At 37.6% G+C, this 17,508-nt stretch overlaps 1 protein-coding gene across 1 annotated transcript in view; it reads left to right on the forward strand.

Annotated features, from left to right (window-relative positions):
* The window catches only part of TMLHE (trimethyllysine hydroxylase, epsilon), a 67,942-nt gene that overhangs the window by 12,695 nt on the left and 37,739 nt on the right, over positions 1-17,508 (forward strand). The window contains exon 2 of the mRNA XM_022566278.3: positions 7,183-7,364. Within this exon, the coding sequence (XP_022421986.1) occupies positions 7,184-7,364 (181 nt within the window). The 5' untranslated portion in view covers position 7,183. The remainder of the gene's footprint in view (positions 1-7,182; positions 7,365-17,508) is intronic.

Genomic DNA, 17,508 nt, shown 5'->3' on the forward strand with positions numbered 1-17,508 from the left:
ATATAAGTGTGGGTTTATTTCTGAGTTCTCTATTCTGTTGCATTGATCTATGTGTCTGTTTTTGTGTCAGTACCATACTGTTTTGATTACCATAGTATTATAGTATAGTTTGAAATTGGGGGCATGATACCTCCAGCTTTATTCTTCTTTCTCAAGATTGTTTTGGCTATTTGGGTTTTTTTGTGTTTCCATAAAATTTTATAATTACTTTTTCTAGTTCTATGAAAAATACCACTGATGTTTCGATAGGGATTGCATTGAGTCACTAGATTGCCTTAGGTAGTATGGTCATTTAAACAATATTAATGCTTCCAAACCAAGAACACAGTATATCTTTCCATCTATTTGTGTTGTCTTCAATTTCTTTCATTGGTTTCTCATAGTTTTCTGAGTACATGTCTTTTACATTTTGGTTACATTTATTCCTAGGTATCTTATTCCTTTTGATGTGATTGTGAATGGGATTACTTTCTTAATTTCTCTTTCTGATAGTTCATTGTTAGTGTATAGAGGTGCAATAGATTTCTCTATATTAATTTCATATCCTGCAACTTTACCAAATTAATTGATGAGTTCTAGTAGTTGTTTGGTGGCATCTTTAGGATCTTCATGTATAACATCATGACATCTGAAAACAGTGACAGTTTTACTTCATTCTTTCCAATTTGTATTCCATTATTTTATTTTCTTGTCTGAGTGGTCTGGCTAGAACTTCCAATACTATATTGAGTAGAAGTGATGAGAGTGGGCATCCTTGTCTTATTCCTGATTTTAGAGGAAATGGTTTCAGCTTTTCACCATTGAGTGTGATGTTAGCTGTGGGCTTGTCATATATGGCCTTTATTATGTTGAGGTATGTTCCCTCTGTACCCACTTTGTTGAGAGTTTTTATCATAAATGGATGTTGAATTTTGTCAAAAGCTTTTTCTTCATCTACTGAAATGATCATATGATTTTTTTTCTCTTCAATTTGTTAATGTGGTATATCACACTGATTAATTTGTGGATATTGAACCATCTTTGTATCCCTGGAATGAATCCCATTTGGTCATGGTGTATGATCCTTTTAATGTATTTTTGAATTTGGTTTGCTAATATTTTGTTGAGGAATTTGCATATATGTTCATCAGTGATACTGGCCTGTAATTTTCTCTTTTTTTTGATAACTTTAGTTTGGTATCAGGGTGATGCTGGCCTGGTAGAATGAGTTTGGAAGCTATTCCTTCCTCTGCAGTTTTGGGGAATAACTTAAGAAGGATAGGTGTTAACTCTTCTCTAAATGTTTGGTTGAATTTACCTGTGAAGGTATCTGATCCTAGACCTTTGTTTGTTGGGAGTTGTTTTCATTCCTGATTTAATGTCATTACTGGTCATTGGTCTGTTCATATTTTCTGTTTCTTCCTGATTCAGTCTTCAGATATTGTACATTTCTAGGAATTTTTCCATTTCTTCTCTGTTGTCCATTTTATTGGTGTATAACTTTTTGTGGTAATCTCTTATGATCCTTTCTGTTTCTCTGGTGTTGGTTCTAACTTGTGTTTTATTACTGATTTTACTTATTTGGGCCTTCTTTTCTCCTTGATGAGTCTGGCTAAAGGTTTATCAATTTTGTTTATCTTTTTAAGAACCAGTTCCTAGTTTCATTGATCTTTTCTATTGTAGTTTAGTCTCTATTTCATTCATTTCTTTTCTGATCTTTATGATTTCTTTTCTACCAACTTTGGGTTTTGTTTGCTCTCCTTTTTCTTGTTCCATTACATGTAAAATTAGGTTGTCTGAGATTTTTCCTGTTTCCTGAGGTAGGTTTGAATCACTATAAACGTCCCTCTTAGAAATATTTTTCCTGTATCCCATAGATTTTGGACCACTGTATTTTCATTTTCATATTCATATTTTTTGATGTCCTCTTTGATTTCTTCAGTGACCCTTGGTTGTTTACTACAATGTTATTTGTTCTCCATGTGTTTGTGTTTTTTACAGTTTTGTTTCTTGTAGTTGATTGCTAGTCTCATAGCATTGTGTTTGCAAAAGATGCTCAATGTGATTTCAATCTTCTTAAATTTACTGAGATTTATTCTGTGGTTTAGCATGTGATCTATCCTGGAGAATATTCCATGTTACTTGAAAAGAATGTGTATTCTGGGGCTTTTAGATGAAATGTTCTATATATACTATTAAGGCCATCTAGTCTAATGTGTCATTTAAGGCCAGTGTTTCTTACTGATTATCTGTCTGGATGATCTGTCTATTGCTGTAAGTAGGGTGTTAAAGTCCCCTACTATTATAGTGTTACCGTCAGTTTCTCCTTTTATGTTTGTTAATATTGCTTTATGTATTTAGGTGCTCCTATGTTGGGTGCATTTATATTTAAAATTGTTATATCTTTTTGTTGGATCGATCCCTTTATCATTATGTAATGTCCATCTTTATCTCTTGTTACAGTCTTTATTTTAAAGTCTATTTTATCTGATATAAAAGTCGCTACCCCAGCTTTCTTTTCATTTCTGTTTACACGAAATACCTTTTTTCCATCCCTTTACTTTCAGTCTGTCTGTGTCTTTAGATCTGAAGTTAGTATCCTGTAAGCAGCATAAATAGGGGTCTTGTTTTTGTATCTATCCAGCCACTCTGTCTTTTGATTGGAACATTTAGTTCATTTACCTTTAAAGTAATTTTTGTTGGGACTTCCCTGGTGCTCCAGTGATTAAGACTCTGTGCTTCCAATGCAGGGGGTGTGGGTTCAATCCCTGGTCAGGGAACTAAGATCCCACATGCTGTGTGGCCAAAAAATAAAAATAAATAAATACATAAATAAATACTTAATTATTGTTAGGTATGTACTTATTGCTATTTTGTTAATTGTTTTGGGATTGTCTTTGTAGTTTTTTAAATTGTTGTTCCTTTCTTCTTTTGCTCTCTCCCCTTATGATTTGATGACTATCTTTAGCATTATATTTGGATTCCTTTCTCTTCTCTCTGTGTGTGTGTATATATTATAGTTTTTTGATGTGTATTTACCATGGGATTTATATATAGCAAATTATATATATATATATATATATATATATATATGTAATTATTGTAAGTTACTGATCTCTTTAGTTTGAATGCATTTTAACAACCCTGCATTTTTACCCTCCTCCCCCAATGTTTACTATTTGACATCTTATTTTGCATCTTTCTGTTTTATGTATCCCTTAACTACCCATTGTGGTTATAGATGATTTTACTACTCTAGTCTTTTAACCTTCCTACTAGCTTAATAAGTGGTTAATTTTTCTACCATGACTGAATATATTTGCCTTTACCAATGAGATTTTTCCTTTCATAATTTTCATATTTCTGGTGGTGGCCTTTTCTTTTCCACTTAGAGAAGTACCTTTAACATTTCTTGTAAAGCTGTTTTGATGGTGCTGAACCCTCTTAGCTTTTGCTTGTCTGTAAAACTTGATCTCTCCATCAAAACTGAATGAGAGCCTTGATGCGTAGAGTATTCCTCGTTGAAGTTTTTTCCCTCTCATCACTGTAAATGTATTGTGCCACTTCCTTCTAGCCTGCAGAGTTTCTGCTGAAAAGTCAGTTGATAACTTTATGGGAATTCCCTTGTATGTAACTTTTTGCTTTACCCTTGCTGCTCTTAATATTCCCACTTTATCTTTAATTTTTGCTATTTTAATTACAGTGTGTCTTGGTGTGTTCCTCTTTGGGTTGATCCTGTTTGTGACTCTCTGTGCTTCCTGGACATGGATGTCTGTTTCCTTTCCCAGGTTAGGGAATTTTTAAGCTATTATGTCTTCCAACATGTTTTCTGCCCCTTTCTCTCTTCTCCTTTTGGGACCCCTGTAATGCAAATGTTAGTACACTTGATGTTATTCCAGAGGTCTCTTAAACTGTCTTCATTTTTTAAAATTCTTTTTTCTTTTTTCAGCTTAAGTAATTTCCACTACTCTGTCTTCCAGTTAGCTGATCTGATCCTCTGTATCATGTAATCTGTTGTCGATTCCTTCTAGTATGCTTTTTAATATCAGTTATTGCATTCTTCAGCTTTGCTTGGTTCCTCTTTATATTGTCTAACTCTTTGTTAAAGTTCTCACTGTGTTTGTCCAGTTTTCTCCCAAGTTCTTTGAGCATCTTTATGATCATGACCTGAACGCTTTATTGGGTAGATTGCTTATTTCCACTTAGTTCTTCTTCTGGGATTTTATCTTGTTCCTTCATTTGGAACATATTCCTCTATTGCCTCATTTTGCCTAATTTGCTATTTTTATTTCTATGTATCTGGTAGGTTGTTACATTTCCCAACTTCGGAGAAGTGGCTTTTTTTATGAGGCATCCTATGTGTCCGAGCAGTGCACTCCCCTCTGGTCACCAGAGTTATATGCCCTGGGGGTGCCCCCTGTGTGGGCTGTGTGGGCCCTTCTGTTGTGGGGGGCTGGCTACTATGAGTGGTCTGGTAGGTATGGCAGGCCCTGTCTGGCTGATTATCAGGCTCTGCCTTGTACAGAGGCTGCTGCCCACTGGAGATTGGGGCTGGGTCTCAAGAGGCCTGGCTGCAGAGCCCCAGGAAATCCCAGGGCTAGTGCTGCCCACAGGTGGGCAGAGCCCAGTCAGTGTGGCTTGTTGCAGGGCCAGTTGTCCCAGATCAAGCATCAGCCTGCCAGTGCATGGGGCCAGTTCCCGACATGGCTGACTGTGGCATCTGATATTACAAAGCTGGTGTCAGCCCACTGTTGAGTGGGTCTGGATCCTGGGGCAGCTAGCTGAGGGGCCCACGGTGTCTTAAAGCTGGTGTCAGCCTCCTGATAGGCAGGATTGTGGCCCAGGGAGGTCCTGGAGCTGGTGTTGGCCTGTTGGTTAGTGGGGTTGTGGCCCTGGTGATCTTGGGCTTAGTGTTGCCTCACTGGTGGGCAGAGTCAGGACCTGGAGTCTAGTACTAGTGCTAACAGGCTGGGGGTGGGTCCAGGTCCCGGTGCTAATAATCTAGAGGGAGGATTCCACAATGTTCCTTGCCAGCACCAGTGTCCTCATGGTAGAATGAGCTCCCCAAATGGCTGCCACCAGTGTCTGTGTCCCCAGGGTGAGCTGCAGTGGCCTTCTGCCTCTCCAGGAAGCTCTCTCCAAGATCAGCAGGTGGGTCTGACCCAGGATCCTTTGAAATTACTGCCTCTGCCCTGGGTCCTGGAGTGTGTGAGATTTTGTGTGTGCCCTTTAATGATGGCGTCTCTATTTCCTACAGCCTTCTGACTCTCCCAAAAGTAAGCCCCACTTGCCTTCAAAGCCAAGCGTTCTGGGGACTTGTCTTCCTGGTGCAGGACCACCAGGATAGGGAGCCTGATGTGGGGGCTCAGACCTCTCACTCCTTGGGTAGAACCTGTGCAATTGTAATTATCCTCCCACTTGTGGGTCACCCACCCAGGGGTATGGGTCTTGACTATACTGCATCTCAACTTTTCCTACCCATCTCATTGTGGTTTCTCCTTTATATCTTTAGTTGTGGAATGTCTTTTCAGCAAGTGTTTAGGTCATTCTCATATTACAGAGGTAGCTGCTCTGTAAATAGTCGTAATTTTGGTGTGCCCCTGGGAGGAGATGAGTTCAGGGTCCTTCTACTCCAGCATCTTCTACAATGAGCAAATTTTATTTTGTAAGTAAATAGGAAACAATGAAGCACTTCTACAAAGAACACTGATCATATGGAGTCCTCCCAGTTTTCCTAGGCATAGTTAACCACTTTCTCCTTTGCACTTTTTCACTGTACTCTGTGTTTAAAACTACTATAGATAGTAGTAGTTGTCTTTCTTCCATACTAGATGATTATGAGATTCTTGAATGGTGGCTGGGATTGATTATTTATATTTGTATTCCTAGTACTTAAGAAAGTACCCTATTTACACATGCTTGGTAATATTTGTCAAGTGAAATAATGAAGAAATGAATGAATACACTTGCTTAAGAATGTTTTTTTTGTGGGGAGTAAGCCATTGTAAATGGAGAAGAGTATTTGATTAACAATTAAGCATTAGACTAAGGGTTGGAAATTTTTTTCTCTGAAGGGCCAGATAGCAAATATTGTAGACTTTGCAGGCCACATGTGGTCTTGGTCCAATGTTATTGTTTTTATTTACAGTCCTTTAAAATGTAAAACCTGTATGTGGCCATATGAAAATAGGCATGGGCCATAGTTTGCCAGCCTCTGTCTTAGACTTTAACTCTCAATTTCCTAACCTATTTCAGAACCCTCCCTAATTCATCAGCAAATTCTGTTATGTCTCTAGCTATGGCCTTTGTGTATGAAACCAATCAGTCCATTTATTAGCTTACACCACACACTTAACATGTATACATCCACTCAAAATAAGCATTTTTAGTGGGTTTAGTGACCTTAAGGGGTTATTGAGAAGGTTCATGTCAAGCACCATACAGCTTTTCTGCAGTGGCATGGGTTTCTCCATCTTTTCCCACAGGATGAATTAATTCCTTTTAAGATCTTATGCAAATGAAGCTATTTTATTAATATTTCTGAAAACATGACACTTAGGGTGTCACCAACTCCAAGCAAGTTTATCAAGGTACTTTTGCCAATAGATATAGTTTATCCCTAATAATAACCACAATAATAATGATGATTGGAATGATAGCATATCATATATAGGACATATATAGGACTTACTATGTGACAACAAAGTTCTAAGTACTTTAGTCCTCACACTAAACCCATGGGATAAGTATTATTGTCATCCTCGTTTTACAAAACAGGAAACAGAGACACTGAGAGTTTAAGAAACTTGCCCACAATCACACATAATCAGTGGAAAAGAAAGTTTCAAGGAGTCAGGATGAGGGTGATTAACAGTGTCACAGTGGAGAGTCCCAGAATGATGAGCCCTAAAAAGCAATCCTTCCATATGTGGTTGAAAGGTTAAAATTAGTGATTTTCTAAAGAACCACTTCAGTTAGATAGTGGGGTGGAAGCAATATTGCAATGCATAATATGAGTGGCTGGTGAGAAGATAGAAGTAATGGTTATCAACCACTTATCCTTAGCTGTTCAGAATTTCTCCTTTAATGCTGTGGTTGAGATAATAAAATCTGTTCTTTTACATAGCTAGATATGTAGTATCCTACAGCCTTATAAACATTGTTTTATATTGTTACTAACACTCTCATTGTCAAATTTTCTAGGATGTGGTGCTGCAGGTTGTCCCATCTACAAAGCAGGCTCCAGGACCTGCTGAGGGGACGAGTCACATGTTGGGCCCTTCAACAGCCCAACTTCAAAAGCTTATTTCCATTAGCCATCCATTGGCACCACACAGCCTCCAAGTCTCTGAATTGTGTTTGGCAGCAACACGAAGATCATTTTGGTAAGATGTGTAGAGACAGATACTTTATTTTTAATTGTGACAGAAAAACCAAAATTTAATATCGTAACCATTTTAAGTGTACACTTCAGTAGTGCAAAGTATATTTACATTGTTGTGCAATGACAGATACTTTTCATGTGGACTGAAAGTACTTTATGTGGAGTTGCGAAGACTAACCATTTATTTCTAGGATTATTTTACAGGTTGCAAGAAAGACAAAACTAATATAGGGTAATAGGAAAATCTCATCCCAGCTAGGGAAAGGGAGGTCTGCTATGCCCCAGCCCCACTCTATCTCCCTGTCTCATCTAAGAAAAAATAAAGAAAGAAGAAAAAAAGCCTCAGTATACAAGGGAGAGAGTTTCAGAGACATAGACTGGAAATTCTATAGCCAGGGAAAGTATTGGGTGGCATAGGGGAAAAAAGCTTTACCCCTGTGTATTAGTTTCCTAGGACTGCTGTGACAAATTACCATAAACTAATTGGCACAAACAACAGAAATTTATTCTTTCACAGTTCTAGAAGCAGGAAGTCTGAAATCAAGATGTTGGCAGGGCCATGTCCTCTCTGAAGACTCTAGGAGAGAACTCTTCCTTCCCTCTTCTGGGCTCTGGTGGTTGCCAACAATCCTTGGTGTTACTTGGCAACATCACTACACTCTCTGCCTCCATCATCTTCCCTGTGTCTCTTCTGTGACTTCAAATTTCTCTCTCCTTATAAGGGGACCATTTGTTGGATTTAGGGCCCATGCTAATCCAGTATGACCTCATCTTATCTTGATTATCTTCCAAGACCCTATTTCCAAATAACGTCTCATTCACATGTACTAGAAGTTAAGACTTCAACATATCTTTTTGGGGAATGCAGTTCAATTCACAACACCCTGGAAAGGGACAAAAACAACCATGAAGGCCACACTCCCAAAACATAGGCCCACTATGCACTCCAAAGACTTAGACTTAATTCAAAGATTAGAGAATTCCCCTCCCCCCCACTACAACCAACTAATAAGCCTCCAGTTAAAATAGCAGTGGATTACAGCTGCAAAAGACAGACTGTCTCTGAGGTGAAGCACAAAGAGAAGGGCCAAGACCAAGAGGGGGGATAAAAACAAGATTACTAGAGAAATTTAAAGCCTCTCGTACCCATAGAGACAGTAAATGTCAAACATAGCCCAACTCTTGGCCAGATTGATATAGTCACCCATAAATTCCTATTTACCTCAGTATCTACTGCTCTATACATGTCTGGCTGTCAACTACAAGAACAAAATTACAAAACATGCTAAAAGGCAAGAAATAACACAAGTTGAAGAGACAAAACACCATCAGAACTAGACTCACATATGACACAGGTGTTGAAATTTCCAGTCAGGAAATTTAAAATAACTATGGTTAATATCTTAAGGATTCTAATGGAAAAGGTAGACAAAATGAAAGACCAGATAGATAATGTCAGCAGGGTGATGAAAAATATAAGAAAGAATCAAAAGGAAATCCAAAGCACAGTAACAGAAATGAGGAATGACTTTGATGGGCTCATAAGATACAACAAGGGATAGAATCAGTGAATATAAAGATAGGTCAATAAAAATTACCCAGACTGAAATGCACAGAGAAAATGAGAGTGGAAACAAACAAACAAAAAAAGAGTATTCAGGAAGTGTTGAACAATATCAAAAGTTGTAACATATACATGAATGGAATACCAGAAAGAAAAGAAAGAAAGAACTAAGCAGAAGAAATATTTGAAGAAATAATTTTTGAAAGCTTTCCACAATAAGTGACAGACACCAAACCACATATCCAAGAAGCTTAGAGAAGCTTTGTATCCATTTTTAACCCCCCCCCACACACAAAAGCCCACACTTAGGCAAAAGAGCAAAAACAAAGAGCAAATCTTGAAGGCAGTCAGAGGGGAGAAAAACACTTCACTTACACAGAAACAGAAGAATTACAGCAGAGTTCTCATGAGAAACTATACAAGCAAGAACACAATGGCATGATAATTTTAAAGTATTAAAAGGAGAAAAAACTGCCAACCTGGGATTCTATATCCAGCAATGCTTCAAAAGTGAGAGAGAAATAGACTTTCTCATATAACTTCTCAAAATATTGTAAAGGAATTTCTTCTGGCAGAAGAAAAATTATATAGGTCACAAACTTGGATCTACATTAAAAAATGAAGAGTGTTCGAAATGAATGAAGATAAAATATAAACTTTTCTCCTTAATTGCACTAAATTTTAATTATTTAAATAGTAATGGCAGTGTATTTGGTGTTCATAGCACATATAAAAGTGAAACAAATGACAACAATGTGACAGAGGATAGGAGGGAGAAATTAGGAATATTCTATTATAAGGTAAATCAAAAGAACTGACAATACCAAGTTCTACCAAGGATGAATAGGAATCAGAGCTCTTTTTCATTGCTATTGGCATGCAAAATAGTATAGCCACTTTGGATGATACTTTTAGAGTTATCTAAAGGTGGACTTAGATTATTTAAAATGTACATTGTAAACATTAGGAAAACTACTAAAAAGTTTTAAAAAATAGTATGAATAATAAGTTAAGAAATGAGATAAAATGGAATCATAAAAAGTACCCAAGGAAGGGCTTCCCTGGTGGCACAGTGGTTGAGAGTCTGCCTGCCGATGCAGGGGACACGGGTTTGTGCCCCGGTCCAGGAAGATCCCACGTGCCACGGAGCGGCTGGGCCCGTGAGCCATGGCCACTGGGCCTGCGCGTCCGGAGCCTGTGCTCTGCAATGGGAGAGGCCACAACAGTGAGAGGCCCGCATACCGCAAAAAAAAAAAATACCCAAGGAAAATCAGAGAAGGTAGAAAAAGAGGAAAAAAGAAACAAGGAGTAAATACAACAAATAGAAAACAGCAAGAAGGTAGATTTAGAGTCAACTACATCAATAATCTCTTCAAATATAAATTGCCTAACCACACCAGTCAAAATACAAAGATTGTCAAAATGGATCAAAAAAAAATTCTACTATATGTTATCTACAAGAAACGAACTTTAAATATAAAGACTCAGGATAAAACTTAATGGATGATGTGGGGACAAGGGATATATGGAGCTGTCTGTACCTTTGTCTCAGTTTTGCTGTGAACCTAAAACTGCTCTAAAAAGTAGTCTATTTAATTTTTTTAATTTAAAGTTAAGGGATGGAAATAGAAACACCATGAAATGCTAATCAAAACAACAGTAACTATGTTAATTTCAGACAAAGCAGTCTTCAGAACATGGAAGATTATCATGGATAAAGAGGCACATAACATAGTAATAAAGGGTTCAGTTCTCCAAGAGAACCTGTAACTATCCTAAAAATGTATCACCTAACGATAAACCATCAAAATGCATGAAGCAAAAACTGGCAGAGATAAAAGTAGAAGTAAACAAATCCACAATTTCAGTTGGTTTTAATACCTCTCTCAGTAATCGATAGATTAAGCAGGCACCATCAACCAGCTTGACCCAATTGATATTTATAGAACAATCCATCCAACAACAGTAAAGTACACATTGTTCTGAAGTTTAAATGAGACATTCATCAAGGTAGACCACATTCTGGGCCATAAAACAAAGCTCAAAAATTTTAAAGACTCTAAAAACATATAGAGTATGTACATTGGCCATAACAGAAAAAACTAGAAGTCTATAACAGAAAAGTCCCAAATATTTGGAAATTAAGCTATACACTACCAAAAAATGTATAAGTAAAATAAGTCTCAAGGAAAGTTAAAAATATTTTGAACTAAATGAAAATGAATATACAACTTATCAAAATTTGTGGTAAACAACGAAAGCAGTGGTTGGAGGGGGATGTATGGCAATAAATACACACACACACACACACGCACAATCTGTGTGCAGACAACTGCAAAACACTGATTAAAAAAAATGAAAGAACATAAATAATTGGAAAGACATTCCATGCTCATAGGTTAGAAGACCCAATATTTTTAAGATGTGAATTCTCAGTATGATCTATAGATTCAGTGCAATCCCACTCAAAAAATCCCAGCAGACTTTTTTATAGATATTGACAAACTGATTCTAAAATGTATGTGGAGGGGGCTTCCCTGGTAGCGCAGTGGTTAAGAATCTGCCTGCCAATGCAGAGGACACAGGTTCGAGCCCTTGTCCAGGAAGATCCCACACACTGTGGAGCAACTAAGCCCGTGCTCACAACTACTGAGCCCGTGCACCTAGAACCTGGGCTCCGCAACAAAAGAAGCCACCGCAATGAGAAGCCCATGCACTGCAACGAAGAGTAGCCCCCCTCGCCGCAACTAGAGAAAGCCCGCATGCAGTAACGAAGACCCAACGCAGCCAAAAATAAATAAAAATTTAAAATAAATAAATAAATAAATAACGTATGTGGAAAGACAAAGGTATCAGAATAGCCAATACACTTCTGGAAAAAAATTAAGTCAAAGGGCTTCAGTTAACCTTAGTACAGTTGACACAAACAACACAGGGGTTAGGGTGCCAACTTTTTGAGCAGTCAAAAATCTGAGTGTAATTTACAGTCAGCCCTCTGTATATACGTAGTTCCTTCATATATGTGGTTTTACATCCACAGATCAATTTAACTGCAAATCAGGTAGTACTATAGTATTTACTATTGAAAAAAATCTGCTTATAAGTGGACCCAAACAGTTCAAACCTGTGTTGTTCAAGGATCAACTACAATCAAGGCAGTGTGGTGTTGTCAAAAGGATAGATACATAGAACAGTGGAACAAAATTGAGAGCCCAGAAATAGACCCACGCAGATATGGTAAACTGATTTTTGACAAAAGTGCAAAGTCAATTCAATGGAGAAAGGACTGTTTTTTTCAACAGGTGGTGTTAGAACAGTTGGACATCCCTATGCAAAAGAGCAAAACAAAACAAAATGTTCACACCTGCCTCATACTTTGTGTAAAAAATAGCTCAAAGTTGATCATAAGCCTAAATGTAAAATGCAAAACTATAAAACTTGTATGAGAAAATGTTTGTTACCTTGGATTAAGCAAAAAGTTCTTAGATGCAACTTCAAAAGCTTAATCCATAAAGGAAAAAAATGGTAAATTGGACTCTATCAAAATTCAAAACATTTTCTCTGTGAAAGACACTGTTAAAAGAATGAAAAGAAAAGCCACACAGACGTGGAGAAAATATTTGCAGACCACATGCTTGAGAAAAGGTTTGTATGCAGATTTTAGAAAAACCTCTTAAAACTTAACAATAAGAAAACAAATAACCCAATTTTTAAAAGGGTAGAAAGATCTGAACAGACACTTCACCAGAGGACAAAAGTATGGCAAATAAGCATATGAAAACATGCTCAACATGATTTCATTAGGTAAATGCAAATTAAAGCCACAATGAGATGCTACTATACACTTATTAGAATGACTAAAATCCAAAAAAACCTGGCAGTACTTAATGCTGACAAGAATGCAGAGCAATAGGGACTTGTATTCATTGCTGGTAATAATACAAGAATAGTATAGCCACTCTGGAAGAAAATTTGGTAGTTTCTTATAAAGTTAAACATGGACTTGTCAACAGTTGCACTCCTAGGTATTTACCCAACTGATTTGTAAACTTATGTCCACAGCAAAAACCCACACATGAAAAACCACTTTATTCATAATTGTCAAAAGTGGGAAGCTATCAAAATATCCTTCAATAGGTTAATTAATAAACTATAGTACATCCATACAATGGAATACTATTCAGCAATCAAAAGGAATGACATGACATTCTGTTGAAGGCAAAACTATAGGGACAGTAAACAAATCAGTGGTTGCTAGGGGTCTGGAGAGTGTGGTTACCCATAAGTATAGGGGAAATGCTAGAATGAGTCATGTGGTACTGGATTATAGTTGAAGACATCAGTATAAACTCATGTTTAGCCTAATATAGATACAGATGTATAGGTGCAGAAATAATTACAGTTGACCCTTGAACGATGCAGGAGTTATGGGTGCCAACCCTCTGTGCAGTCAAAAATCCGCATATAACTTGTAGATTGCCCTCTGTATACACAGTTCTGAGTCCAAGCTCACTCTGCTCGCTGCACAACAGGCCAATAAATCAGGAGATGAGGTGTTGAGGCAAGGAACAGTGACTTATTTGGAAAGCCAGGCATCTGAGAAGATGGTGGACTAATGTCCTAGAGTATCATCTTATTGGGGTCTGGATGCCAGTTTATTTTATAGAACAGAGAGGGGGAGGAGATGAGGAAGTAAACTAAAAAGGCCACAAGTCTTGCAAAACATCTCCTGGTTTGGCCAGCCTCGGGGAGGGGATGTGTTAATTTCTTCTTTCTTGCAGCCATTCACTGGTAGGCAGGGTCAGGATGTTTCCCTGTGAGCTGAAAAAAGGCACTTTAGTTTAACATTCAGGCAGAGGGGCAGGGTTCCCCAAGGTAGACCATTATGTATGCCAGTAGCTATAGACAACATCCTTTTAGTGATTATAGTAACAAAAAACAACAGAGAGCAAAGGTTAAAATAAAAGAAACAGATCCAACATGGAGTCTGATTTTGCTCTTCCTTGCTACAGATGCTCTGTATCCACATTTCCACATTCTCGGATTCAACCAACCACAGACTGTGTAGTACCATAGTATGTACTATTGAAAAAAATTCTGTGTATAAGTGGATGTGTGCAGTTCAAACCCATGTTGTTAAAGGGTCGACTGTATAGATATGTTTTTACACATAGATTAGTATATTTCCTAGCTCTAGCCACTGAGAGGTCCTGGAAACAATGACACCACAGTGGAAATGAGAACACCCAGATCTTGGTTTCTAATACCATGCTCCAAGAAAAGGAACCAAGGGCTCCTTAGAAAAATGGACTATTCTAGAGCTGGGTCAGAGAAAATACAAGATGAGCCTGGAGAATCTTGAAGTCCCAGAAAGTAGGGAAGTGCTCAAAAAAATTATGAGGCAATGTTAAAGGGACACAGGAGCTAACTAAAAGAGCTTCTAATGGCCAAATCTGAAACAATTTGAGCAAGAAAATAAATAATATAATATTAGATTATAACCAAAAGTATAAAATAAATGAATCCATGCTGATATATGAATAAATTGGGAGAGTACATATAAATGTCCCATACAAAAGAATTCCAAATAATTTATGTAGATATTCCTCCTCCCCCAACTATGGAGGTGGATCTTAAGTCCCCAGTCCTAGAATGCAGGCTGCACTTAGTGATTTGCTGCCAAAGAATAGAATATGGAAGGAGGGTGGGGTAACTTAAGTAGAGAAATGTAGCAAACACTACCTTTGATAGCACGTACCAGTGATATGATATGGTGAGAAGGGCACCTCACTCCTGTGGCTATCTTCGCCAAAACTTATAACCCCACTTTAACCATGATAAAAGCATCAGATAAACCCAAATTGTGGGACATTCTAACAAAATGCCTGACCAGTACCTCTCAAAACTGTCAAGGTCATCAAAAACAAGGAAAGTCACAGCCCAGAGGAGCCTAAGGAGACATGACTAAATGTAATGTGGGTCTTGGATGGGATCCTGGGACAGAAAAAAGACATTAGGGGAAAACTAATAAGATTCAAATAAATTATGGGATTTAATTAATAAATAATGTATCAATATTCATTCATCAGTTGTGACAAATTTACCATACTAATATATGGTATTAGTAATAAGGGAAACTGGGCAATGGCTACATGGGAACTCTTTGTATTTGCAACTTTTCTGTAAACTTAAAATCATTCTAAAATTTAAAACAAATTTATTAACGGAGAGGTAGTGGAAACCTCAAGCCATAAGTTTCACTATGAAAGGGAAAATGAGGTGGAGTGGTAGTGGAGGGGGAATATTGTTTTATGATGGAAGACATTGCAACATGTTCGCTGATGAGAATGATCCAGTAGGAGGGGAAAATTTGATGATGCAAAAGAGGGGGATAGAAAAATTTCAGAAGTGTAGTACCTGAGTAGGAAAGAGATAGGATCTGATTCATAAGTGAGAGTGTTGGCCTTGATTAAGTGCACAGATATTTCAACCATAGTAACAAGAAGGTAGGCAGAATATATGGGCACAGATGCATGTAAGTGGGTGGATGTGGAGCATGGGTTTGTGGAGATTGTCTTCTAATTGCTTCCATATTCCCTTTGAAGGAGTAAGCAAGGTAATCAGTTGAAAGTGGGAAGGGAGAGGTGGTGTTGGCAGTTTGAGGAGAGAAGAGACTATGTATAATAGTGTTCTTGGAGAGTGAGTAAGTGATTTTACTAAGAAATTATGCAAGGACTGTTTGGCAGCGTTGAGTACTCATTTGATATTTCGGCGATGATTTTAAAATGAAAATAACCAATACAGTTTAAATTTTTTTTCTCTAACAATGTTTAGCTGCTTGGCTGCAGGCACAGAGGAGGTGTGGACCTGAGTGTATCCGGGTCAGAGCTTTGTCAGGGAAGCATGGCAGAGGGAGATAGGGGGGCAAGGGAGTTAAGGGTGTTTGCAAGGAATTAATTAAAATGATGGATCATGGAAGGTGGGCCCTGTAAGGAGGGAATCGAAGACATTAAAGGAGGCAAGATGATGGATAACAAACAGGAGCTTATGGTCAATGGATTGGGGCTTTTTGTGTAGTTGAAGGATTATTACAGTGAAGAGTGCCTGAATAATTGAGCTGGAAAAGGAACAACAGGTAGTCAGAGTATAGGGTGTTTGAAATGAAAATTATGAAGGTATTACAATTAATAATGATTAAGCTGCCAAGAATGATGACAGGGGAAGGGATGATGGGGTGACAGTAAAAGACAGTAAACTGATCTTCATTTATTTAAAAATAAAGTGACTCAGGAGATACATGATTAGAGTAATTAAGAATTTAGAGTTATATAGGATAGCATGAGCTTCAAAGCAGCAATAAGGCAACTATCCTACCAGGATTACTATAGCCTTGCCTTGATACCTTGATGATCTAGAAACTAGAGCAGTTTTTCCAAAGTTCAATCTGATTTTAGTACTCTGATTTTAAAAATTGCTTTATAGAGGCCCACTGTTAGAGATGATGATTGGCTGAAGGTGGCAGGAGAAAAAAGTGGAAATGGAGAGGTCAGGTGGATTTCAGAGTGATATAGGAGGCGGAAGTAACAAACCTTGGTGATTGATTAAATGTAGGTTACAAGAGAAATGAGTTGAGTCCTAAGTTTCTCTTCTGTATTGACATTTTGGCAAGACCTAATTAATAAACATTTGTTCAGTGTCAACTTTATACAGAACCAAAGATGGAAGACATAGTCCCTACCTTAATGTAAACATAAAACATTAAATGAGTAAATAAATATAAGAAGCATAAATAGCTTATGCCATATGCAAATTAAATTGATACATACCAACTACTTAATTTCAAAGGAAATGTAGGGTTAGTCAAGGAAGCTTCCTTGAATTAAATTAATTTTTAGCTAGATTTTGAAAGAAAAGATGGTCATTTAATTAGAAGGGCCTATAATTTTAAGGCAAAAAATGGCAAGAGCAGAGGTAATAATGAATTCCAGCCATGGAAAGGACAGTAAGCATACCAACTTGACTAAAATAAAGGGGATTTTTTGGAGCTTTTTAAGATATGAGTCCATCCCCATAGTACAAATTATTCCACGACTGTACAGTATGTGCCTGGCAACTTCTCACCCATCTAATAGGACAGGAGAAGATCATTCATAGTTTTGATGACAGGATCATTCGCATTTCTGAATGAGCAAGTACCAGGAGCCAGGCGTTGTGATAAATGCGAAGCATGCAGTGATGGAGAAGACACATTCCCTATCCTCAAGGTACCGTCTTATGGCAAGAACAAACACACAGTTATAAGACAGTGTGTTAAATGCTTTTAGACAGCATATGGAGTGCTATAAGAACAAAGAGGAGAGTTACCTAACCCAAACTAAAGAGTTATAAATGACTGCCTACAGGATTTGAGCAGAGTCATGAATATTTAAATATGAATTAGGCAAGGGAAAAAGAGTGAGAAGGTAAGGATGAATGTTCTGGCCAGAGGGAACTGCATGTGCAAGAGCTTGAAGGTTATAGTTTGTCAAAACCCTGGATTACCTCAGTGTAATGACCAATCTGAACGAGGGTTGGTAGTACT

Source organism: Delphinapterus leucas, chromosome X (genome assembly GCF_059928025.1).
Source record: "Delphinapterus leucas isolate spDelLeu-1000000601 "Yukka" chromosome X, BTC_Dleu_Yukka2, whole genome shotgun sequence".
Classification (NCBI taxonomy): Eukaryota; Metazoa; Chordata; class Mammalia; order Artiodactyla; family Monodontidae; genus Delphinapterus; species Delphinapterus leucas.